This window comes from Micropterus salmoides, unplaced genomic scaffold (genome assembly GCF_014851395.1).
Source record: "Micropterus salmoides isolate LMB-PRFRI ecotype aquatic unplaced genomic scaffold, ASM1485139v1 Ms_hic_scaffold_5, whole genome shotgun sequence".
Classification (NCBI taxonomy): domain Eukaryota; kingdom Metazoa; phylum Chordata; class Actinopteri; order Centrarchiformes; family Centrarchidae; genus Micropterus; species Micropterus salmoides.
Genome location: NW_024044237.1, coordinates 13,351,693 through 13,377,449, shown reverse-complemented (window position 1 = coordinate 13,377,449; position 25,757 = coordinate 13,351,693). Strand labels below are relative to the sequence as shown.

General features: G+C 38.8%; 1 protein-coding gene across 2 annotated transcripts in view; it reads left to right on the top strand.

Annotated features, from left to right (window-relative positions):
• Positions 1 to 25,757, top strand: part of ctnna1 (catenin (cadherin-associated protein), alpha 1) — a 95,424-nt gene that overhangs the window by 1,220 nt on the left and 68,447 nt on the right. For both annotated transcript variants that reach the window (XM_038700108.1, XM_038700109.1), the window contains exons 2-7: positions 1,159 to 1,276; positions 2,845 to 3,040; positions 12,413 to 12,579; positions 13,346 to 13,465; positions 15,410 to 15,679; positions 22,726 to 22,929. In XM_038700108.1, coding sequence (XP_038556036.1) covers positions 1,172 to 1,276; positions 2,845 to 3,040; positions 12,413 to 12,579; positions 13,346 to 13,465; positions 15,410 to 15,679; positions 22,726 to 22,929 — 1,062 coding nt within the window. In that variant the 5' untranslated portion in view covers positions 1,159 to 1,171. The remainder of the gene's footprint in view (positions 1 to 1,158; positions 1,277 to 2,844; positions 3,041 to 12,412; positions 12,580 to 13,345; positions 13,466 to 15,409; positions 15,680 to 22,725; positions 22,930 to 25,757) is intronic.

Here is a 25,757-nt window from a genome sequence, read left to right as displayed (position 1 = left end):
TAGTTTTATATAAGTTACACATAGAAACGGTTTCATTAATATGTGTATTATCAAGATTGCCACAGTTGTTTAAGCATGGCGATCTGAAACCTCAGCAAATGAAATCAAAACAATCTGCATGGTTGGATGCTTGCTTGGGAAATATTTTTGGGTGGTTTGTGTGAAGTGACCTTTTGATGTTATAGTGGATGAGAAACCTCACAGTGGTTGATGAGTAATTGTAGATTAAAGCGTATGTGAGTAGTAAGGAAGTGCCTTAAGATTTTTGTCCGTGATAAAATGAGTTACAACTGTGCCAGACAATCTGCATCTATCCATTCTTCTTTTCTCCTTTTTGATTAAAAGTTTAAAAGGAGCCATAGATCATAACAAGTAGATCATTCTACTGTTGAAAATTAGCACTTTTTAGCTAACATGGGTATATTTACATTGATTTAATGTTGATTAATGTACACTGTCCCCTTTCAAACAAGTAAAGCCTATCCAAATGCAAACATTAGTCATGATTTTTAAGGCAGAATTGAAAGCACATCCACTCAGTAACAGTTCAGTATAAGATTAGGTAGTCATCACTCAAATGTGCTTCTGGTGTTTTTAATGTTTAAGCCTCTTTGTTGATAATGTAGGCTAATAGCTAGCCCCTATATTGTTCTCATAATACCGCTGACCAACATTTCAGTTGAAGCCCCTCAGCCCTCAGGGCCTGCTGATTATCCCTGCCCCTCCATGTTAGATAGCTAATCAATGGAGTTGCAATCGCTGCCTGAAAAGAGAAATCGAAATTGGGCCTCAGTGTTACAGTGGTCTGCTTTTGGCAGTCATTCTGTGAGGGATGGAGCAGTGCTGCTTCAAACAAGGATGTTATTTTTAAACATTTTTTATAGACCTACTAGTCTGACAATCCGAAAGGAAGCTTCATTTAGTAAGCAAACTTATAGTGGTTTTTTTTTTTTACTCCACTGTATCTTTTATAATTATGTTTTGTATCTTTTAAAAGGCTGTCCCCTATAACATACTGCCACAATCATCTCATATGCCAACAGATATTCAGTGTTTGATGAAGTTGAAATTGTGTTTCATTATTGCATCTGAAGAATAAAATTCTTATCTGTTTAAAATTCTTCCCCTTGACTCTGTTCATTTTTTTTTAACCGCCAGAATTCCAGACACCATGACGAGCATCAACACAGCCAACATCAACTTTAAATGGGACCCAAAGAGTCTAGAGATCCGTACTCTGGCAGTGGAGAGGCTGCTGGAACCCCTGGTCACCCAGGTAATGTAAATGCGGTGTGCATTTTTATTTAGAATATTAGGAAAAGTGTAAGGCGAGAAAAAATATCTAATTGCGATTGTTTTGACTGATATTGCGAATATGATTACTACCAGGATACTAGGACAAATGACCATTTTTACATGATTATTCTCTTTTCATTGAAAAACATTCAAATGAATTACAGTGTGATTTTAGTGGGGCTCTGTACCAAACAAAGATGTCTCTAGAAGACAGGCCGACAATATTTAATTAAAAATGGTATTTTGTAGAGGTGGGAGAAAAAAATCGTTATTAGATGTGGAAGATTCTGAGTCGATTAACAAATGTCAAAAATCGATTATTTAAATGTTTATTGATAACGTAATGTTGACGGAACCCAAAGGGCGGAACTCGCGGAAGTGCAGGTCTGTGGCGCGCACATAACAGATATACAGTCTATGGTCATCGTCCCCCCCCCCCTGTGCGGAATGAATAACCACCCTACTAAAATGTCACACAGTCATTAATATCAGTGCGCAATTAATGATTTTAACTCGCATGGTAACACTGAACGCTTGACAAGTTCCCTGCGTAACATTGTCCTGTGTGTGTGGCCTAGCGAATGAGAGAGCGCGAGCGGCAGAACATGACAGTGAAAGTTAGTGGAGAAAAATAGTAGCAGTAAGTTTCAGTCTGGTAGTAAACATGCAGTGTAGTTCTCAGCGTGTCTGTTAATAAAAGTCTGTAGTTTCCCCAACTACTAGGAATGTGAAGGTGGTTAGTGCTACCTAACATCTCCCCTGTACAGCACGTCTTTGGCTGTTACCTGTTAGTAACAAACTAATGTTAATTTGCGGAATGTCATTACTACCTAACTTACTTTTCCATGGCTGAGAATCAGGTACAAGCTTAGACTAAACTGGTGTACAGCTCTGTCTTGTACATATACTGTACTTCCTGATAATTATATTTCAGTTGTCAGAGGAGTCTGACAACTGGTTGTTAAAGAAATGAAGGTGGTGACCATGGAGCTGAGGTTAATGAAGTAAATTAGGGATTTAAAATAGTCCATTTAAGCTAAGTAGGAGATGTTTCTCTTGGATTTTTATTTGCAAATCAAATGCTTAGTAATTATCCAGAGATCCTGTATAGTATTTTGACACCCATTTTATCTTTTAACAAATACTGCAGCTCCTGAGATTTGAAAATTTCAGTTGGTCACATTGCAATTTTGATAAAATACTGATTGTCTCATTGCTGCAATGTATGCACAGTCTTGGCTACAAAAAATGCTTGAAAATACAGTCAGTTCAATTTAATGCTAATACATAGTTAACATTAGTTATTAGTATTAAAAGACAGTCAACAGTCTAAGTTCTAAACCAATAGCAAGTAACATTATAATGTCAGGTATATTGAATAAAAAACAATAACCTCTAAACCTTATTTAGAGACAACATTTTGAACATTTGCTGGAAAGCTAATACAGCAGTGTTGTAGCTGTTGGCATAACTGTAGTCTGCAAAAATACATGTAAGGTCCCAAAGCAGCTGTTTCTGTTGTTAAACCATTTTGTGTCCCTGCTATAGGTCACCACTTTGGTAAACTCCAGCAACAAAGGGCCATCTAACAAGAAGAAAGGACGCTCCAAGAAGGCTCATGTTCTGGCGGCGTCGGTGGAGACTGCTACCCAAAACTTCCTGGAGAAAGGAGAAAAGATTGCAAAGGAAAGTCAGTTCCTTAAGGATGAGCTGACTGCTGCTGTGGAAGATGTCCGCAAGCAAGGTATATTGAAAATACATATTGCAACAGTATGTGGTTTCCAGCTTGTACAGAGTGCTTAGTGAAAGATAGGATGGATGATAAATAATTTATAAACTATGTACATATCATCTGCCCCAGTGGAAGACCTTGAAAAAAAGAATATGTTTTGAGCCTGACAGATTTCCTTTTGCTATGGGGTTTTCAGGGACCCTATTAAGAGAGACTTTTCATTGAAGCATTCAGACTGTTGACATCCATATCAAGCTACATACAATGTCATTGCTTTGCCTTCTACCAGGATCCATTTGAACCATGTTTCTCCTCAGAAGTGCGCGTGTTCTTGTAGCAGAGGTTGCTATTTTTGGTGTAGTGTTTCCCCTCTTCTTTCTGTCTCGTTCTTCAGTGACAATAAAGGGAGGTGGTTAATGGATGATTTATGGTTAGACCATAGACCATAGAGAAATAAAACCATAATGGTGGATATTATTTTACGTTTACGTTCAGTCATATATTTGTTTTTGTGTATTTTGGTTTGACTTACCAGTGTTTCCCCTAGGATGGAGTTGAAGCAGCGGAGAAGAAAATTTTTTGTCTAAATATGAAACCCCAACACAACATGTCTCAGCAACATTTCTCTTGTGTCCATGAGCATGTGATGCACAATAGAATAGCTTAAAACATCAGTGTTTTCCCATAGTTTAGTGTGAACTTTAGATTAATGTTCTGGTGTTGCTCGTGGTGGTCATGGTCGGGGGGAAAATTTTACGTTTTCCAATGACAAATATGTAATTTCACATCATATTGGGCCATTATTTTCACCACATCTCTGAACAAATAGTTGGAAAAGCTAGAACAGATAATAATAATAATAATAATAATAATAATAATAATAATCCTTATTTGTAGAGCACTTTTCAAAAACAAGTTACAAAGTGCTTTAACAAGTGTAAAGAATAATACAAAAAAACAAGATAAGAGCATGAACAATTAATATAAAATTAGTAAAATACAATAAAATAAAAGGGATAAAATAAAGTCAAATAAGATCGGGAAAAGCTCTCCTATAAAAGTATGTTTTAAGAAGGGACTTAAAAGAGTTCACTGACTCAGCCGACCTGATTTCCTCGGGCAGGCTGTTCCAGAGCCTCGGGGCCCTGACAGCAAACGCTCTGTCCCCTTTAGTTTTCAGTCGAGACTCTGGAACAGACAGCAGACCTCTGCCCGAGGATCTCAAGGTACGTGCTGGTGCGTATGGGACTAAAAGGTCAGAAATATAACAAGGCGAGAGGCCATGAAGAGCTTTAAAAGTGATCAATAGAATTTTAAAGTCAATTCTAAAACATACTGGGAGCCAGTGTAATGAAGCTAAAATAGGAGTAATGTGGTCATATTTCTTTGTTCTGGTTAAAAGCCTGGCAGCTGAGTTCTGGACAGTCTGGAGTCGATCAATAGATTTTTGGGTTAAACAGGTGAAAAGGCTGTTGCAATAATCCAGGCGTGATGAGACGAAGCCGTGTAAAATGGTCTCGGTGTCCTTAAAAGTTAACATAGATCGAATTTTTGCTATATTTCTAAGTTGATAAAAACATGATTGAACAAGCTTTGTGGTGTGCTGCTCGAAATTTAAATTACTATCAAACCAAACACCAAGGTTCTTTGCCACAGGCTTAATGTGATTTACTAGGGAACCAGCAGATGGCAGTATTTGATTTGCCATCTGCTGAGACCCGATGACCAGGATTTCTGTTCAGCTGGAGGAAATTATTTGACATCCATTTTTTAACTTCACAAAGGCAGTTGTTAAGTGAACTCAGCATTCCAGGGTCTGTGGATCTAAATAACCTACCCCCAAAGATCAGTCTACTGGGGAGGAACTCCAACCATTAGATTTGTGGAAAGTAATTTGGTTGGTTCTGATGCTCTCCACAGTGATTTTACATTTATGCACAACATGTTTTGGGCATCACCCCCTAAGCCTTAACGGCAGGAAGACCCTATTAATATGACCTCAGAATCATTATAGATAAGACTGTTCATATGAAACCACCTCCCTTCTGAGGTACATTTTATTTGCACATTAAAATCCAAAAAGAAACGTCTCCTCATTAGCTTAAAAGGACTAGTTTGCATCACTAAACGACCATCCTTTCTTTTCCTAACAACCACTTTTTCACACTCACTTGAAAACTGAAAAATAATTGAATCAGTCTGTATAGGACAGAGCTGTAGGCTACGTGAGTTTGCTCTTTTTGTAACTTACTCTGTTGTAGAGAGAGTCAACAATGGACAAGTAGGCAGTAATAAAATCCATCTACCAGTTACTTTCTATAAATTGAGCTAATGTTAAGTTACATAGCAGCCAGAAGACGCAGCCTAGGACACTGTAGAAGCTTCCCTGCTCAGCTGCGCAGTCTGAAGGGGAGGGGAGTTGTTTGCTAGCACTAACGTGCTTCACTTTTCCAGCAGGTGGGAAAACAACAGACAAACTTTTCTTGGTCTTAAGAAGTAGACACACTGTAACCGACACAGTACATTTACTGCCTGAATATTTTCCTCCACTCGCGCTCACCGTCACTTTATGCCACTCGGACAATACACTTGCTACGCACCTCCCGATTTCTTACAGGGGTTACGCTGCTCTTATAACACCATCTGTCACGTAGATTTTCTGCATAGAACGAGGAGAAGAAGCTAGCCAAGCATGGAGTGTTGCCGTGCTCGCACAGTGTGGGAGTGAAAACATTTGTAGTGCATAGTTTAATGATCGTGGGAAATTTTAGGAGCAGCACACCGCCGCTCCTGAATGCATATAGGGGAAACACTGCTTACCTTGTAGAACAAGTAGCCTTATTTAGAGCCCGACCTATGTATCGGCCGGCCGATATGAGCTAATTGCAACCTAGAGTCAGATCCTTCACTCATGTCAGTATGTTGCATAGTTTGCCCACCAGAGGGCGACCAGCTGCACCTCCCCTGTTAACTACACTACCTCACCACAAAAACCACAGAAGAAAACAATTAGCTGACTTACACGCAGCATTTAGAAACACGCAGAGGGCTGTATGAGCGGTGAGTCTGTCTTTTGTAAAGTTAATTACATGACTTTACAAAAGATTCACGACTTGCTAACCCTCCCGTTTTTCACTGCCATCTCCTGGCTTCCTACCAGCTCACAGCAATTTAATGTTACGGTAGTTGGGTGTTGGAAGCTACGCTGCTGACAGACGTAACCGTAGATTTATTCTGAAACTGTGTGGCTGTTCGAGTGAACGGTCCACATTTGTCCCTAGTTCATCACTTCTAAATATTCTGTAATATCAGGTAACGTTACAGCAGCTAATGCTGGCTGTTGCTAAATTAGCCACAAAGCTAATGTCGTGTTTATCAGTGCAGGAGCGCTAACATTAATGAGCCGTTAAACTATAGTTTCTGGTGTATTCTAAATATATCTGCGAGCCGCCTGTCTGCAGTTAGTCGGCGCGTCTGAAATGATTAAACCAGAGCGGACATGTAAACACGGCTTCCTGTAGCTCCTCTTTTTGTGACGTTGTAGATGTGAAACGCTGTAGTCGGAGTGTAACGGCTCTGGATGTAGTTATAACGTTAGTTAAATGAAATCTCAAAGTTGCAGGTCCTCGTAGAGAGTCATGTTGTATTAGATGCATTCAACAGCAGCTCACTGTATCCTAGACGGCATGATTTATACCGATGGTTAATGAAATGAATGTGCTACATTGAAATTATGGCAAATTATGTGTAAAGTTGCACCTTCCAGTAGCAAATATTTATTGATGTGCAATTGTTTACATGTTCACTTTTTTTTTAAATACTTTTGAGATAATTTCACATTGTCCTTCCCTGCCCTGTATCACTCAGCACTGCAATATAATTCCCCTGTAGTCATCCTATTATTGTTAATATAGAAACCTTCCTTCACCCTTTTGTTTGAGAGGTGTCCGTTTTAATAGATACTTGTCAGGTGCAGAGTGTATAGAGTATAGTGAGCTTAATGTGCTCGTGGGGCTGACCGATTGTTTTCAAATCGATATTGCAATTTGAAAGAATGAAATTAGCTAATTGTGATGACAGTGATTTAAATAGAGGAAAACGTGTGGGATAATGGCGCCAGCCAAATATACACATGCAGCGGCTATGCCGCGGTTTTGTCCGGCGTCAACTCACACTTAAGTGTCTCAAAAGCGGAGCTTTTGGCCTACATGTTGTTGTTAATTCGTCATTTTGTGTGCTTCAACTATTGATAACAGTTCTCAGTGAGCCCATTCCGCTCTGTGCAGGCTACATATCCTGAATAAGCATTTCAGAATAAGAGTGTTTTGCCAGTCTTGATTTTGCTGAGTTATTCTGATTTTGCTTATTTGTTCAGTTTTCCTTGATTTTTGTGCTTCTACAATGTACTTAAATTGTGTCTTTGTTGTGGTGTGTTTATTGTTGATGTACGATCGGGAGTCTGCAATGTGTGTTTTACTTTGAATATCGACTGGATTCTCTCTGCCGTTCTATGACTGACTTCCTGTCTGTTTCATCTGCTCTGTGCTGAAATAAAAAAAAAAACAGCAAATTTAATCGTAATTGCAATATCTGGCAGAAAAATCACAATTAGATTTTCAGACTTATGTATTTGAGTTTTCTTGTTCATATCAGTAGGCAAAAATGGGTCCTTCCTTGATCTTTGGGTCAGCCTGTAAGACTTATGCATCCCGAGACCAGAAAATGCCATCAGATCCCCCGCAAAATGAATGACCATTTGGCTTGTGATAGCAGATCCCATCACCTAACAACCGCATTAAGTCTTATTTATTCTTTTTTGCTCTGAATATCTGTATTTTGACACACTAGCAGACCAGGGAGCTGACTTGAGGGTGGCTGTTATCACCCTGTGAAGCGATCTGTGTCACTGTCTTTTCTCCCCAGATGCCCAGCGAGTTAGATGTTCGAGCTCTGCTCTGAGTAGTTGGGAGGTAAATGACATGTCGTTAGATAGCCTGTGCAGTGCTCAGTGCCCAGGAATGTTACTGTAGTTGTGGTAAGCTGTCACTGGGCTGGAATTCAGTGACTGTTGTTAGCTGATGCCTAGGCCTGGCTGTCAGCTATGCCATGCTGCTCAGTGGAGCGTGCCTAGACTGATAATATGGCTATTGAGTAGGGTAACACCCCCCCAGCCCTCCTGGATTCAGAAAGCATTTTCCACCCAGCTGCGGCTCACCAGCTGTTTTTAAAAAAGGAGAAGAAAAAAATTCTGACATGATCATTAAGGATGACAGTGCATGTTGAAGTGGCTAGTGGACCAAGTTTTTTTTCCCCCTCAAATTATTTGAAATTTAGTTGATGTTTTGGTCCAATTAACACATTCTCTGAATATTTAAAATCATATTTTATGAACCATCGGCATCATTAAAATCAGACATGTCTTGTTAAAGACTTCTTCTTTACTCAGGCCTTTCTGTCTGCTCTTGTCCTTGTACTTTCTGTCGTGCCCTTCCCTCCCTGTCTGTGTCTTTGTCGTCTTATTGTGTGATATACATTTTAATCATTTCATCATGCACTTGGTGGGCCGCAGGTCAGTGTTAGATAGATGAAAGTTTATTAAAGGAGCCCTGATCACTATCTGCCCCCTGAAAATGGCCTTATTGATTTTGTTTACTGGGGGGAATAACAGCCTGAAGGTGCGGACTGTTTGAGGTCTGTGTTGTCGATCATTTGCACAGACTACTTTGGCTCTGTGTCGGGGGAAAGTGGTCAGAATCTATGTGAGATCTCTGTTCGACAGGTTTGATAGTGCAACCTTTGTCTATTTTTTTCCCCCTCTGCTCAAATCATTACTTTGCTGAATTTGACAATTAATTACAAAGTGCACTTTTGAAAATACAATGACTTTACTGGAATAGTCATGGAACTAATTTATTGATTAACAAAATAGTAATCGTCAATTTATATAATCAGTCACTGAAGTAATTTCCCAGTAAAAGTATGAAACAAAATTTGGTATTAAAAAAGAAATCTGTCACATTAGGCTCATGGGGGGGGGGGGGGACCCCAAAACTATATATATATATATATATATATATATATATTCTGTCTTCTGACATTTTATAAACAAAACAATTATGCAGATTAATCAGTAGTTGTTAGTTGCAGCCCTAGTTTGTTTGAAGATATCACATTGTAAAGTATAATGGACAATATGGTTTATATCATCTTAAAAACTAAAATACTTAAAAGGTTTGCTAGATTGGTTGGCAGTGAGGATAATTGTTAGTTACAGCCCAGTTGGAAGAAATTTTACAAACTGCTTGTGGAGTTTTTTTTTTTTTTAATGGTATGATGACCGTTGCTGCTGATGTAGGACTGCTTAAGCCACAGTTAGCTCTGCCTTACACCCACATTACAGCTGTGTTTTAAAGTTTGTCTGTCTGACAGATATGCTTCATTGTAACTGAAGCTGTCTGCACTGGCCCAGTAACAGGGTCTCTTTAGACTTGTGCTGCTAACTACATTGATTTTGTATTGGGCTGTGAAAACTGTCAGCTCTTCTGAACGTGCTGCACAGTGCTTAGTCTACACGGCTGTATAACTAGGTGTTTCATGTCTGGCCTGCAGCAACCGGTGACATAGGCTGGGAGGGACAGATTCCGGTCACTGTTTGTTTATTTGTTCTCTTGTGTGGGCTTCTCAGTTTGAGTGTCTACAAAATATTTAGGATGCATGGATGTGCTGACAAGCTAAAATAACAGTCCAGTCATGCGGTAGTCGAAGATTATTATACACTGGCATTATTGAGGAATCGGAATGGCAGTGTGATATGGTACAGAGCAGCAAGCTGATTTTCCCCCACAATAATATTATTGTAATAATTCTTCACCTGTATTATTCATTGCATTAATTTGGCCACTATTAGATAAACAAAATAAGTCATGAAAGACTATTTAATCTTGTTATAACAATGTCAGATATTCTTACTTATTATGGTTATATGTTACTGTTATATTAAATAATGTAAAAGCCAGGTTATAGAATATTTCCCCATTACACTTTCTCAAATGTGAGGATTTGCAGCCTTTTGTAAATTTTATATCATCTGTTTCTGGACCCCTTGTTTTTAGCTTTCTCCATGCTACGATAGCTCTCCTAGCAAAATATTCGGGTCTACCGGCAAATTACTGATGCATTATGTAGTATGCGTGTAATTGAACTGAATAGATCAGCCCCATAGATTGCCCCCCATTTTGTCACCGATATCCGATCCAGGTATTTGAGTCAGTATCGGGCTGATAGCAGTAACTGATCTGTGCATCCCATGGCTAGATCAGTATGTTCTCATGAAGATTAAGAGCAAATGTATAAACTTAGTTGGACGACTGTGAGGAATGGAGACAGTCTGGAGGAAAATAAGAGGAACTTGAATTCCTGATATATTTGTAAATGAGTCTCTCAGAGTGTTTTTATTCTCACAGCAAACATCAATGGGGAACTCATCCATTGGCTGCCAAAACAAACAGCAAACATTCCAGTGGTCAAAGCTAAGAAGTCACTTAACTTTGTATCTAAATACAGCTTGCTCGTTATCTTGGAGTGAGAGGGTACACTGGTGCTTTGACTTTGAACAAAAAACCCAAAACACTTCATGGTACTTGGCGCTTACTCTGCACCACTCACATAGCCATTTTTGTAAGGTTTAGTTGATATTGCCATCCATTTGTTGCTTTTTTGTTTCATGAAATACCATGCTACACCATTTTGTTACATCCCTACTTATAACCTATTGTTTTTGAAAGCATCCATAATTGTCTAAACTGCTTACCCTGTTTAGTTTTGTGGTTACTTGAGTCAATGCCAGCACACACTGGGTAGAAGGGGAAGTACTCCTATCATAGCACATCCTTGTAAGCAGAGTTGCCAAAACAATAGAGTTGTTCTCTATTTAAACAATTGTCATAGAAAAAGTATTTAGCAAGATGGTAACAACTGATGCTCATGAACTGCTGCTAAATTAGTTTTCAGTTGTCTGTTTTCCAGAGCACACCTCATCGCTGTAAGAAAATGATTCATGTTGCTGCTTGTCTGTTTTTGCTTCAGTCCAATGCTAATTTGGACACGGCTGTTAAAAGGCATTTTTTTAAGACTTTGAATTTGGCTGTGTCTCCACTGAAGTGAACTATTTCAAGATTTACTGTCTTGTTCATAATGTGAGCCTGCAAAGTCTATTTGTGTGCCCAGTCAACTGTGTAGGCCAATCCAATGTAGGACAAAGCGTGGTGCTGGACAAACCAGACAGTGGCCCTTTGTCTTTGTTCTCGACCCCTTTCAATTTTTTATTTTATTTTTTTAAGGCTGTGTGTGCATGTCAGTGTGCAAGCGGAAATTATTACTGGACATTGAAGAGGGGGGTGGGTGGGTGGGTGTGTGTGTGTGTGTGTGTGTGTGCGCGTGTATGTGTGAGTGTGTCTTTGTCACTTTGTGTGACATGTGCTGACATTAAGCAGGCAAGGAAAATGCGTCAGACTGTTGCCCTTCTCTCGCAAACTACTTCTACCTCTACTACAACTATAGGCGAATACTATTACTACTAATAAAACAGATTTTACACAGGAGAATTGTTTTCTGATTTAATGGATAACGGAGGAAGCCAGTTTAATGCTGAAATGGAAATTAAACCTTAAGTGAGTCTTCTGAAATAAAGAGTTCAATCTTGACGTCCCGACGAGTTTTATTCTTTGCAAAGGGTCAGATACACATACTGAGTGCAGAATGTAAGACAAACAGCCAGTGAAGAAACAGGTGACTTGAAATTACGCAGCTGTCTTAGGGAGGAAGGGAGTAGGGACCAACTGCCCTGAGTTGAAGGCCTATCAAGGACAGTCAGATAAGAAAACTCTCTAATGAGCTTTTTTCCCATGGGAACCTTCACCCAACTGCAACCTGATAAAATAATCAAAAACCACACAGTGAAACATTGGTCTACAATAATGAAGCATACAAAGTAAAACGGTAAACACAGTAAAATATCAAATGTCCATCACAATGCATTGAAAAACAATTATTTAATGTGATTTTGCAATAAACTGATATGTAGTTTGTGTGTCTTATCAATATTACAATCTGTTTGTGAGGAGTATGCCCAGGTAATAGAAATTTTAACAGATATGTAGTTTCATATTTTTTGTTTTATGATTGCAAAAGATGGGACAACGCATTTCTTGCCACAGACGATAAGCGATTAAGTACACATTTTAGCTCTGTGAAACCTTAGCTTAGGTTTTAAGGTAGTAGTTCATTAGTTGGTATTTTTGAACAGTTACTGGTTCAAAGGTCTTCTTTTTTCAGTTTAAACTTTGGTGTAACAGGAGATGTTTTGTTTTTGTCACTTATTCTCAGGTGACTCAATGCGGCAGGCTTCTGGAGAATTTGCAGAAGACCCCTGCTCATCTGTGAAGAGGGGCAATATGGTTCGTGCTGCCAGAGCCCTCCTGTCCGCAGTCACACATCTGTTGGTGCTGGCAGACATGTCTGATGTCTACAAACTTCTACTGCAACTTAAACTGGTGAGAGAGTTACGTTCTTCTGAATATTATACATTACAAACTAGGTAAATTTGAACTTTCTTAAATTTAATTATTCTGCTCATTTACAAAGCCTTACTTCTCTATTTTCTTTATCAAGAAGAGTGTTACCAACTGATTACCTATTTTGAGCATTGAAATTGATACTAGGAATTAATTTGATTAAAGCATGGGCTAGAGTAAATCAATTCACCCAGTACTGAAAGTTTACATGAGTTATCTAATAATGTCCAGAAAGACTTATTTGTTAGTTAGTAGACATACTTTTTGCCACTATGTGACCAGAAATGCTCAATCTCTCACTTAGGGATACTACAGAGCCAGGGGAGGTTAGGCCCTACGGGAGTGTAAATAATGAAGTAAAATTAAATGGGCCAGATTTTTGGAATAGCTGTTCCATGTCACAGCAATTAGCCCAAATGTCCATGCTTGTCTTGCCTGGAGAAGGGAGGTGGTATTAACTACTTTTTTTATTAATTTAATTCATAAACTAAACGTAAATGTATCAAAACAAAAAAAAACTTTCATTGTTTATTTAATTCCAGCCAGCTGGACTTTTCACATTTGGAAACTTAAGCTTACAAGCTACTGCTAATTAAAATCACAGCTTGATTTGATTGCAATTTTGAAAATTGCTGTTTGAAATCTCGATGTGTTCTGCCCGAGCATACACCTGGACATTATAAAACTAACATTTACAGTAAAAGTTTTGAAGTATTGTCTAACTTTTTTCATCAACCTGGCTCAGGTGGAGGACAATCTGGTGAAAGTGCGCAATGCAGGAACAGAGCAGGACCTTGGAATCCAGTATAAGGCCTTGAAACCAGAAGTGGACAAGCTGAATCTCATGGCTGCCAAGAGACAGCAGGTAATGTACAGTTAGCAAAAAAGAGAGACAAGGTCAGATTGTGGGAGCAGAGGAGTCTGCTGGGTCTTTATTGTGTTGGGAGGTTATGAGGTGTTTGTGGTCTTGTCACTCATAACAAAACATGCTCTCAACCCACCGAGCAAATAATCAGTAAAACAATTGGAGGAAGTAAGCAAGAGGAAGAGTGCCTCATTCTTTAGCTGGGTGATTAGATGCAGTAAGCATGAACAAATCTTCTTATTACCAATTGTAGTGAAGAGGGCTGGGAGTGTAAGAAAAAAGCATAAAGGCGACTCTAAATGTGACAAAACCCATTTCCTTGTGATGAGACATGGCACATCGTTTTTCTCCGCTTTAGTGTAAGTGGCAGTCAACAGTGAACTGCATTTTCCACTTGAAACAACATTGTAAGGTTCTTGGTGCAGATCCAGTAGATGCACAAACCTGCTAATTACTGGAAATTAAGAAAGCTTAATGAATAGTGTTTTTTTATTTTGAGATTATATTCCCTTTTATTTCACCCTTATTTGCCAAGATTGTCATCATGCTAACTACAAACGAAGTAAGTCTAAGTAATTTTTAAGCTATCCTTCATGCTGGCCTGAGGAATACATACTGAATGACAGCCACTGTGGATAGTGGTAGGATTTAAATGTTTGTTAGAATACTTGCCACCAACATCATAAATTTAGATTATTGACTGAATGACTTAATTACCTCAGATGTTGAGTATGCAAACTCATCTTTAGCATCACTTTAAAGAGACCATTATAAATGGATAACATCGAATCAACATTTATTTTCAATAAAAACACTATCATCATACTGTCCCTACACCTCGTCATCACCCCTGTTTTTAAAACCCTCCTTACTATGATCACTACGTAGTGTGTTTGACGCGGGAGGTAAAGAGACATCGACAGACTGACCACCGTTCAGTGTAGCAGGAACTGGTAATTGGAGGTAACCAGCCATGAGCATCTACGGTCAGACTCTCCACATACGTGCTGGAAACAAAGTCCGCTGGAGCTTTGATAGTCCCTAAAAGCACATTCATGGCCCTTATGTAAGAGATTCAATAAGTAGCCGAAGCCCTGCTGTTAATGTCAGCGGCTGCAGTTAGCCAATGTTCTGATATTTAAACTTGTTTGTTTGTCATTATTTTTTTGTTTATATATATAAAATTATGATTTTTTTTTTAATATTTATTTATTTGGTTTCCAGAACATTACATGCAGTTGCATCACATCAGCAAGTTGCAGCACTGATGAGTTCCTAGCTTCATACTTCAAAAGCACTTAAATAACATCTCTGCAAAAATCTACTCCGAGACTAGACGGTTCTTATTCTCCATAGTACCCCCTCTTTAAATGGAAAACTTGCCAAAATGATGATTTTGTGAAGAAATTATTTGTAATTGCACATTTTTATGGATAGCAAAATGTGTTTAATCAAAGTGAATGCAGGACGTAATGGGGCTTTAAGACAGTTTTTTTTTTTTTTTTTTTTTTTTTTTCCTTAGAGCATGTTTCAAATAATAGTGGGAAAAAGCCCTGGGAGGGGAGGTTTTTTCTTTTTTTTTGTATATGCAAGCTGGGGGTTTTTGTGCCATAAATCTATGCCAGCGATCACTATCTCCTCCCTCCCTATGAAGATGTAATTGCAATATAATGCTGAGGTCTGAATAGCAACACTTTAAATTGCAAAGGCATATTATAATGGCCTGATTATGACTGTGTTGTGTTACCGCAGGGGACAGAAATAAATCTGGGTCATCCAGAACAAACTCTGTCACACTTAGTGTCTCCATAAGGGCATGACAAGCTCATTTTGAATCTAAAGTACATTACCACCCAGCCCCCTGTAAGTATTCCATCTTCCATATTAACCCTATTATTTTTTCCCCCATCCTTTTCTTTGCTCTTTTTCATTCCATTCTGCCAGGAGCTAAAAGACGTTCACCACAAGGACCAAATGGCTGCTGCTCGCGGGGTGCTACAGAGGAACATCCCCATGCTGTACACAGCGTCCCGTGCCTGCCTGCAGCACCCTGACGTGGCGGCCTACAAGGCCAACCGTGACCTGATCTACAAACAGCTGCAGCATGCAGTGTCCGGCATCTCCAACGCCGCCCAGGCCACTGCTACTGAAGACTCAGCACTCAGTCACCCAGCAGGGGGTGGAGAGCTCGCCTACGCCCTCAACAATTTTGATGTAAGTCAAATGAGTGGTTTACAAGTCACAGCCCATTTGTCTTTTTTCACGTGTCCAGCCAGATGCAGGCATCTGCCAGAATAATAAAAACATTACAATTTTAAAATCATCTTTTCTCTACAACAGTGGGTTAGTTCCAAAGGTATGATATAAAATATTATTTACTAACCGAGATTAGGTTTGTCCAGAAAGGTTATAGTGAGTTCAGATTTATTATATTAGTTTATAGAACTAACCCAGCTGAATCATAAAATGACCAAAACGCTTGCAGGGCTTGGGGTTGAGGTGGAAATTAGGACGAGATATGTGGACAAATTGGGACATGGCTTTGGGGTACATTGAATATGTTCTTGAGTCACTACCATTCCTTGATTTGCTTCTTTCTCTTTGTCAAATGAAGGAGACACAACTCTAGCTTTCAGAAAGAGACGTACATTAGGCTGTACTTATAAATTAATTTTTAGTTTAAAGGTTTACTTCTTCTCTGCTGGGAGCTGCTGAGCTTTGCTCAGCTGTTGCTGGGTTTGTTCACTCTAAAGTAAAGTGTATATATTGTTTTTTTAGAAAAAGATGGCAAACATGACCTTCATTTGGGGAAGAGGGGAGAACATGCAGATATTGTCAGGGAGTTACAGGGAGGTACCCTAATCTGCTAAAAACACTTTGCATGTTGCTGTCATATATTTATTCTTAAAATCTTTATATCTTTGAAAGTCAGTGTTCTCCCGTGTTTACTAAAACTATATCCAGAGTGTCCCCAAAATCCACAGTTGACTCAGATGATCTTGTTTTTAACTTGTTTGTTTTATTTAGTTAGAATTAACTTTTTTTAACTTTTTAGAATTAACTATTTTGTCCTTCATTCTCTGGATCTCTAATTGTTCATATAGCTGTTATGAAGTTAAAAATTCAGTTTGAGGTTGAAGCCCAATGCAGTTTAAGACCATATTCAATAGAAGATTGTAACATCTTGATAAAAATATGAAGCTAAAAAGATATATGAAACATATACTAGTTGTCATAATATTGACATGAAATGGCATCAAGGTAACAGCTGGATAAATCACTGCACTAATCATCTTAATGCTACCTGGGGTGATAAATGCAAAGATGATGAACCTGAATTTTATTTATTTATTTTTTTCACTGCCACTGACATCCCTCAGACTTGCAGAGCACCTTTTTATTTACTGGTGTTTTGTTTATATACAGACAGCTCCACAGTGACAAATTACATCACGTTGAATGAGCTTTGTAGATGTACAGGTTTCTATTGTTCCCTCTCTTTGGCTTGACGCATCCGTCTTGTGTTGATCAGTTCTTTAGTCATTTAGCAAGAAGCAGTGTGTAACTTGATGAGTTGCTCTTACAGTGACATTGTTTACCCACATGATTGAAGTAATCCGCATGCTGATGTTTTACGTGCCCATGGCCGTGTGACGCACCGTTTAATTACTCATTGCCTTTAGCAGGCATCTTAAGGGGGGTTATTGCAAACCAAGGTGTTTCTGTTGATGGAGCATTGGATGCAAGTTTGTAATTTTATGGCTGGGAAGAGGAAAAAAACTTCGGCGCCTTTTAGTAAATGGATGTTTATAATTACTTAATGATAGGATCTCAAGTAATTAACCAGATATCCAGTTTTGCACATGTGAATTGCATGTATATGTGTAATTCCTCATGACATCATGACTGCTGTTATAGGATCTAAGTGACTGTCACTTCCCAGGCAATGCTGCTCCTGAAGTGAGCACATAGTCACAAAATATATTGGACAATTTAAAATGAACATAACTCATAGCATTTCAAGGTTCTGACGGGGCTGGACAATTAATTTAAAAGCAATTGAAACCAAAATTTTCCCATGTTGGTTATTTTGTTATTTAATCCTGTTAATCATTTTTTATACAGTCCTGTATAAAAAATGCGCCCCGTCCAGTCTTTGCTGCTCTTATAACAGCACCTGTCACGTAGAGGTCCTTTGATGAATGAGGAGACAACGATAGCCCAGCGTTGAGTGTTAAGCATTATATTAATGATCATGGGAAATTTTAGTAGCAGCTCTCATTCTTTCAGTAGTATAGTAGTAATATGTGGGGAATACTGGTTTTGATCTGTGAATCGGAAAAAATACCCCACATTTTATAGTTTAACATATTTACAGTATAAACCTTGAGGGCAAAAAACTAGATCGTTCATTAATCGTTATCAAGGTAAAATGTTCAATTAATTGTAATTTTGATTTAAGGCCATCTCGTCCAGCCCTAGTTTCTGAAAATCCATTGTAGTCAATGACTGCCTGAATGTGAGGCTTAGTATTTTCCCTGATGATTGTCTGCCAGGCCTGTAATGCAGCAAATCAAGTTTTGTTTTCACTTGAAATAGAGGAGGCTCTTTCATATGACTTGACTTTGTCATGTGTTAGAATGAATGTGTGTGTGTGTGTGGGGGGGGGGGGGCATACTGGTATATTTAAATTTGTGCAGTGTACCTACTGTTCAATAAGTAAGGATTCATGTTACTGGAAAAAAATTTTATATTTACCTTTATTTAACAAGAAAATCTCTTGAGATACATTATCTCTTTTTCAAGAGCCCAGGCCAAAACAGCAGCATAAGATGAGTATCAGATAGTTACACACTCTTTAGTTATGTGCCAGCATGCTTTGCCTTCTTTCTGTTGCTTAGGCCCTCCTTTTAGATTCTCCATATGAGTCGGTAGCTTTTAGCAAGAGTAATGAAAATTTTACTCAAGCTAAGATTTATAAGCAGCAAATGTGGTACTTAGGCATTACTCTTAAAGCATCCTTCATCAAGTGAGCATTGCTTTCCAAAGTTGTGTCAGTACTGAGTATATAAAACCATGCCATTTCGGTTATCAACACATTTGTATTTTTAGGGTAATGGTATCCTGATTGGTAGAGAAAGATGCACTGTCTACTTTAAATCACAGTTTAAACCAGCTTACCACTCTCTGCATATGTTTTGTGGTGGGAAAGTGTTTGTCAATAGACTATTTCCTTTTATGTTCAACCACAATACTGCTCGTTTTATCTAACAGTTAACCCCCGCTTTGGTAAAGAAGATCCGGATACTGTTTTTCACAGTCTTTTAATGTCTGCCATGTCTTGTAAACAAGAAAGTGACAAGCTGACATATGACAACGTTTTGCGGGAGACGGTGATGATGGGTCAAATTTGTGGAAAAGTTTCATTGATTTTACTGGATGAAATTGCGTTAATAGTTGCGGGGACTGGCTACTGGGCTACAGTTATGGAAATGTATGTTTAACAGTTTTGAACTATAAAAAGGCAAAATCTAATGTCCTGGCGGCCGACAAAGCCAGGGAGGCTTGTTGGCATCATATGGAGTAAATTTGTAGCCTAATTATCTTCAATGTTCTTATTGTAGTTCAAATCTCTATTATGTACAGTGTTTCCCATACATAGGCTTTACTTGGGCGGGCCACCCAGGTAGATTAACAGCCGCCCAAGTAAATTTGTTCTTGATTGCAGCTCTGCGGAGCGCATATTCACTCTCCACATCTTCTCACTCGGTCACTCTCCCTTTCTTTCTCTCTCACAAACACGGACAACAGACCTGTCTGTGAATTGAATGGTTGGTATCATAAACACTGCTGCACAAATCTGTCCAACAAAACGCTGTCAATGTTGGAGACCCATTTTCAAAACAGTTAAAACAAAGTTACCACGCTGTATAACTGGTAGTCTACAGGTGCGTTCGAGATAACTGGCTGACTTTCGCCGACTTGATAGATATGGGAATAAAAAAGGCGCCATCAAGTCAGACACAATCTACCTCCGGTAGACTGCGTGAGTTTACAGTGAGTTTATAACAATGATCAGGCCTTGCTCCCACGAGGTCTAGTGACGTTTTGCAGCGCAGGAGTTGTGCCGAATTCTGCATGCCTGCCGTGAATTGCATACACCTCGCGGGAGGTAACGCTCTGTTATACTGAGAAAAGAGGTGGATGCAAATTTCGGTAGGTAGCCTACAATATCTGTTTTGCCGAATTATGCGATTCACTTCTTAAGGTCCTTTTAGGACACATTGCTGTTTGAACACAGTTAACACCACGTTTTTGCTGAATCTCAAGAAATAGTACTTTGTGTAATAATATATTAAAGATTCTTAACGTTCATAAAATATATACTGATCATTTATCACTATTGATGAACCCCATAAAGAGTAGTATAGCGTAATAAGGTCCATTGTAATAGAAATAAAGGAGCCAGCGGAGAGGGGTAGCCTAATAATCTGAGACCAAATTGAATTTCCACGATTAATCTAAAAGTAAAAAACTTGAATATTCTCTGACATTATAGTCACACATTTATGAGAGAAAATAACAGCCCTACGATGGACTGGCAACCTGTCCAGGGTGTACCCTGCCTTTTGCCCAATGTCAGCTGGGATAGGCTCCAGCCCCCCGTGACCCTGTATGCAGGATAAGCAGTTGGCGATGGATGGATGAATAACTTTGCAAGGCTGCAACATCACACACACGTGTCTACTATGTATTATGTGCAGTGGAAAGTTATATTAGACTTTACAATCGGATTTAGCAGTGAGGAAATACTTGTGAGTTTAGTCCACAATCACTATCGTGCACGTTACAGACTTTGCCGTGGATTGGGTGTATTCAGAAGAAAACAGTGATTTTTAGATTCCGTCTCTCACAGTTGAAGTGTACCTATGATTAAAAAAAATTACAGATCTCTACATGCTTTGTAAGTTGGAAAACCTGCAAAATCAGCAGTGTATCAAATACTTGTTCTCCCCACTGTATGTGAAAACACTTCGGAGAATTCAGTTGTAGCCTACAGATGGGCTACATCTAAGGAACTGTCCTGTTAATTAAGATCTCTTCTCTACTATCAAAGAGGCTGCAGTGCTCGCTGTATAAATGTAAATAACTTAATTTCAGCTGCAATTGCAATGAAACCAATCAGTATGAAACCTAAATATATTTTATCAAGTGGTGTGTATTAATAGTCTACTTCTCATCATTAACACTGAGTACAGATGTGGTGTGTAGTCAACGTATACAGGGTAACCTCGAGTTAACCACGAACAAAACCTGCTTGGTGCAGTTTAGAGATGCAGTGTAAATTGCCATGGCAACAGACCTAACACCTATCCACCTTTCATAGTACAGGTTAATCGGGAAGTTACTCCTGAAGTTACCTGGATAAGCCAGTTACCTCCCTTCGTAGTACAGGCCACAGATCTGTTGCATCACTGATTATTTCACAGGTAGCCATGCAGAAAGTCACTCCCAAAGAAAACTTGTATGCAGGCCTTTTCCTGACCGGCTCCTTTCTGATGCCCAATTTCAAGTGCAAGGCAAAATTAGCAAATGAGTCAGTCCCCCCCAATTCTCTGTCTCTCCCTCCTCCTCCGTGTCTCTCTCGTGTGCCTGTTGCCATGGTGATATGACACGCACGCAGAGGAGGTCAGATGAGACGGCGTGGAGGGGGCTGGAGGTGGCTGCGATAGAGGGCGGCTGCCTAATAAACCACATTTCTAACAGCTGAATTGTGGAATATTTTGTAGCAGAGTGTCGTCTTCATGAAGCACAGAGTTGGTTTGTCATTTCTTTGGCTGTCACGGTGATACCTTAACCCTCTGCAGTGCCTCTCCAGCATGTCAACTAGTTGCCTCTCTCAGCAGGTGTGCCCCTGTGAAATCAGACATTTAAGTTCTCTGTCATCCTGCAGATATAAAGAGAGGAGAGTGGGTTGCTGTAGCACTTCTGTGACTCAAATGAAAGGTAGCAAAGGCTATACAATCAGATTCTTTCACAAAAGGGATTATATATTTATAGGTATAATTACATATTCATAGGCTCATCTGTTGTCTGAAATGGATCTTGTAGTCTACATTGCAGACACGGTAATACTGCTGTCTTTTTCTGACTCATTGTTGATTAATTCATCAGGTCCCTAGAAGACTTTTTCTGTAGCTGTATTTTTACCATTCCAGATGATTTGATACATTTTGTGACTTGTTTTCTCCGGTCAGAGCACTGACAATGTGCCTTTTTGAAGCTGTAGTCATCTTCAATAAGTGGAAAAACACTGTGTGTCAGCAGAGCAGAGAAGCAGGCGTAGTCTTACGAAAGATATAGAAAAAATGTTCTCTACTGTGGACTGTCCCTGACTAAAGGTTTTGGAGAAACCATTTCCTTTTTCTGTGTGTGACACAGATGAGAAGAGGACTGTTTTGAGTCCAATTTAGAAAAGCCCAGTATGTGTTTTTGCAAATGCCAATCAGTTTTTCTATTGCGTATGCACGCTATATAAGGAATTGTATTAAAACATAGTAAGAAAAAGTATTTCTCAGAGCTGCACTAATCACTCTTGTCAAAAGAATTTGGATTGTACATGTTTACTGTTTTCATGATTTTGTTCATCTGGGTTAGAACTCTTGATTAAATAAGGATGTGTTGCCTTGGTTAGCATTTTTTTATTTTTATTTTTTTAACTGTAATAGAGAAAAGGCTGCTTTTTTTCGTTGCATGTTTAAAATTGAGAGCGAAACTGATTGTCTATTACCGGTTTCTTTTTGTATTTACTTTTAATGGTATAATATATAATTTTAATGGTAATAATGGCAACATTCAACTCCTGTTAAAATCCTTTATTTCTTTATGGACTGGTGACATCATCTGTTTAAATGCAGAGAATGGGGCAATGACATTGAAGTCGCTATATATTATCAATTAGTCGAGAAATGGCACATTATTTCACATTGCTCTTGGTCAAATCCTTTTGATTTTGTTAAAGATGTGGCCTCTATGCTACTGAAACCATAGACAAAGTTATTTTCTGTTTGCCTATGGACACACAAAAGACAGTTTAGCACATTCTTCCCTTTAGGTTTTCAGCCAGCCAGTCAGTCTGTCAAATCAGCCCTCCTCTTGCCTGCCAGATTTCTCTCTTCGAGCATGGAGAGGGCAAAGTCAGTGGACTTTTTAGCATGTTTTTCCCCAGTGTAATTTCCTCTCTGACCGTTTCTTTACAGAAACAAATCATCGTGGACCCCCTGGCGTTTAGTGAGGAACGCTTCCGTCCTTCCCTGGAGGAGCGCCTTGAGAGCATTATCAGTGGTGCTGCCCTCATGGCCGACTCTTCTTGCACACGTGATGACCGCAGGGAGCGCATTGTGGCCGAATGCAATTCTGTGCGCCAGGCTCTTCAGGACCTTCTGTCTGAGTATATGGGCAATGTAAGTGTCTTAGCTTTTCATTTCCTTCTTGTTGGGACCACACCACCTCTTATTCTGTATCCACAACAGCTTTCCTAATTTACTTTTCAACTTGAATTTTGCAACAGTTGGACAGCAACAATCCTAAGGTTAAAAGCCATAAAAGTCTAAATGTTTTTATTCCTGAGGTCTTAATTTCAGCCTACATAAACTTAGAAACCCCAACCTAATGCTTACCTCTGTGATGAACCTAATAAACTTAGATGAAGTTAACTTGCTTTACAAATACTGTCTGCATAGAGAAGTTAACTAGCACTTGATTAATCCATGGAAACATTGTCACTGTGCCTAGAAATAAATGGAATATGGGCTGCAGTCAACACTGCTTTGTAATCAGGTCTTTGAACTTAACATACAAAACTGTGCAAGAGCTTTAGGCAGTTGTGGAAAAAATAAATGCTTCTAAATCTTTTGGTGTGACCACTCTGCCTTCAAAACAGCATCTTATATACAATCAGAATGGAAAAATGACTGTGTGTGTATATGTGTGTGTGTGTATGTATGTATATATATATATATATATATATATATATAGGCGAGAACGTCAGACACGCACAGCTACAGCCTTTTTAAAGAAGAGGACAGATCAAAGAATAAAGTGTTGGAATATGGAAGATCAGACTCTTCACATAAATAAATAAATAAATAAAAAAAATGTATGTGTGTGTCATTCAACTGTTCTAATCCTGAGCCCATTTCTTAGTCTAGTCCTTGTTAATTACAATCTGTGAGCTTGAACTTTTATCTGTTTTCGGCTGTTCTTGCTGGCTTTTAGAGGTAAAATCATAAACTGCACAGCTTGCTCCTTTCATTTATGAAGTGTTACTGTGGTCCTGTGGCTATAATGGATGTCTGGTCAGGCAGGGTGTGATAGTAGTACACATTCTAACACACAGCAGTAGTTCTTCCAGATCAACAAATGTCTTAAGCAAATACTGAATAATGATTTCCAATCTCTTAGTACCTGCTGTAGGCTAATTTTAGCATGCCTCACTAACTAGTTTACTACCTATAGTAAGAACCCTCCTAAGCCAAGAGGTAACCTAAGACCACCTAAACACAGTATTTTGTGCATCTCTAGGTTACATTACAGGGCTCTATGCTAACTTTCCCCAGTGAGTACATGTGCTCCTAAATGAATAAATTTATGGACAGGAAGCGTTTGAGGACCTCTGGTATACAGTGTCCAGATACTAGGGTCTTCACTTCTTTAGTCCTCCACTGGGTTTCACATCATAACTGAATACAAGGAGAAGGAGCGCACGCACACACACACAGTAAACACATACAAATATGTATTTAATAAATTGTTAATAAACTGTTACTTGAAAATCTTTGACATGTACTCTTTAGGAAAAAGGTTAGCCTAGAGCCCTGCACATATCTATATTTAGGGGCAAATACCAGTGAAATTCTCTGGTAAAGTAAGTCTTTATCAGTTGTACATTAGAAGTTTGGGTTAGTTCAGTATAGGGTTGCAATAAATGATTATTTTCGTAGTCAACTAATCTGTTAATTATTTATTCGTTTAGTTGACTTAGTCGACTGTCTAGTTGACACCCCCTAACCCTGATCTAATTAAACCATTAAACTAGTTAAATATCTTTCAAGTGAATTACTGATCTCCAACACAGCCCAACTAGCTAAAGTTACCATTGAGTTAACGAGGACTGGTTGGTCGGCTGGCCCTGCTAACCTTTTTGGTTGGATTCACCATCAACTTTCATAAAACTGCCAATATTATAATATACACAGTTGATATCTCGCCTCAAAACCTCTCAAAAGTGTATTTAGTGCTTAAATAGTGTACAAAACTTTTAAAAACAAAAAACGTTCTGCTATATCTCTGCTGCTTTCCCCTTCTCACATGAATGCTGCTTCTTCATGAGTAGTCTTACAGTCAGGCACTCATAGCAGACAGTGGAAGCGATACTGTCCCCAGCACTTCCTGTTGTGCATTGCAGTTCGAAATTAACAGAAATGTTCTTAATAAGAAGATTGCTATCTCTCCCTTAAACGGCATGTCTAAAACGACGCGTCAACAATGAAATTTCATGTCGACAAATTTTTATAGTTGACGTCGTCAAGTACATTGACTAATCGTTGCAGTGCTAGTTCAGTAGAATTTGGGGATCGATTATTAGATACATAAATGGTGAAATCCTTGTTTTTTGGTTTTGCTCCATATGGAAAATGTTTATTCTTTCCCTAAATACTGATATAATATGATTGTAATTCATGGGAAGCATTGGACAGGAGACATAGAATAATGTAGTTGTGCACGCTTGTGAATATCTTAAATAGCATCTTCGAAAAAGGGCTGATGAAAATTATCACTTACACCAGTTTGGAAAGACTGGTGGATATTAGATTAATAACCTGACAATTATTCCAGAGTCATGGCTGGTTTGATAGTGGCTCAGTTACAAAACACTTTTTTTGTGTGTTCAAATATGTTTTCACTGGACATTGACCGACAAAATGGTAAGCAGTCAGATGTCAACTAAGTTTACTTGTCATTCTCTCTCAATACTGTCCTTTCCATGCTCAGGCATTAGAGCCATGGTTTGCCATCATTGCTCATCCACAACGCTGCCAGTTTTTTTTATTTATTTATTTATTTTTTTTTATAAAGGTTCAGGCCATTCATGCAGCATCTCTGCTTTGCTTCAAAACAAGTTTTCTACTTCACCGGGCTCCTCCATGCCACACACGCAACCCTGTATGACTTTAGAACTTAGATTTACAGAGGAACCCATCTCATCACCGCAGTGATGATGAGTAGACAT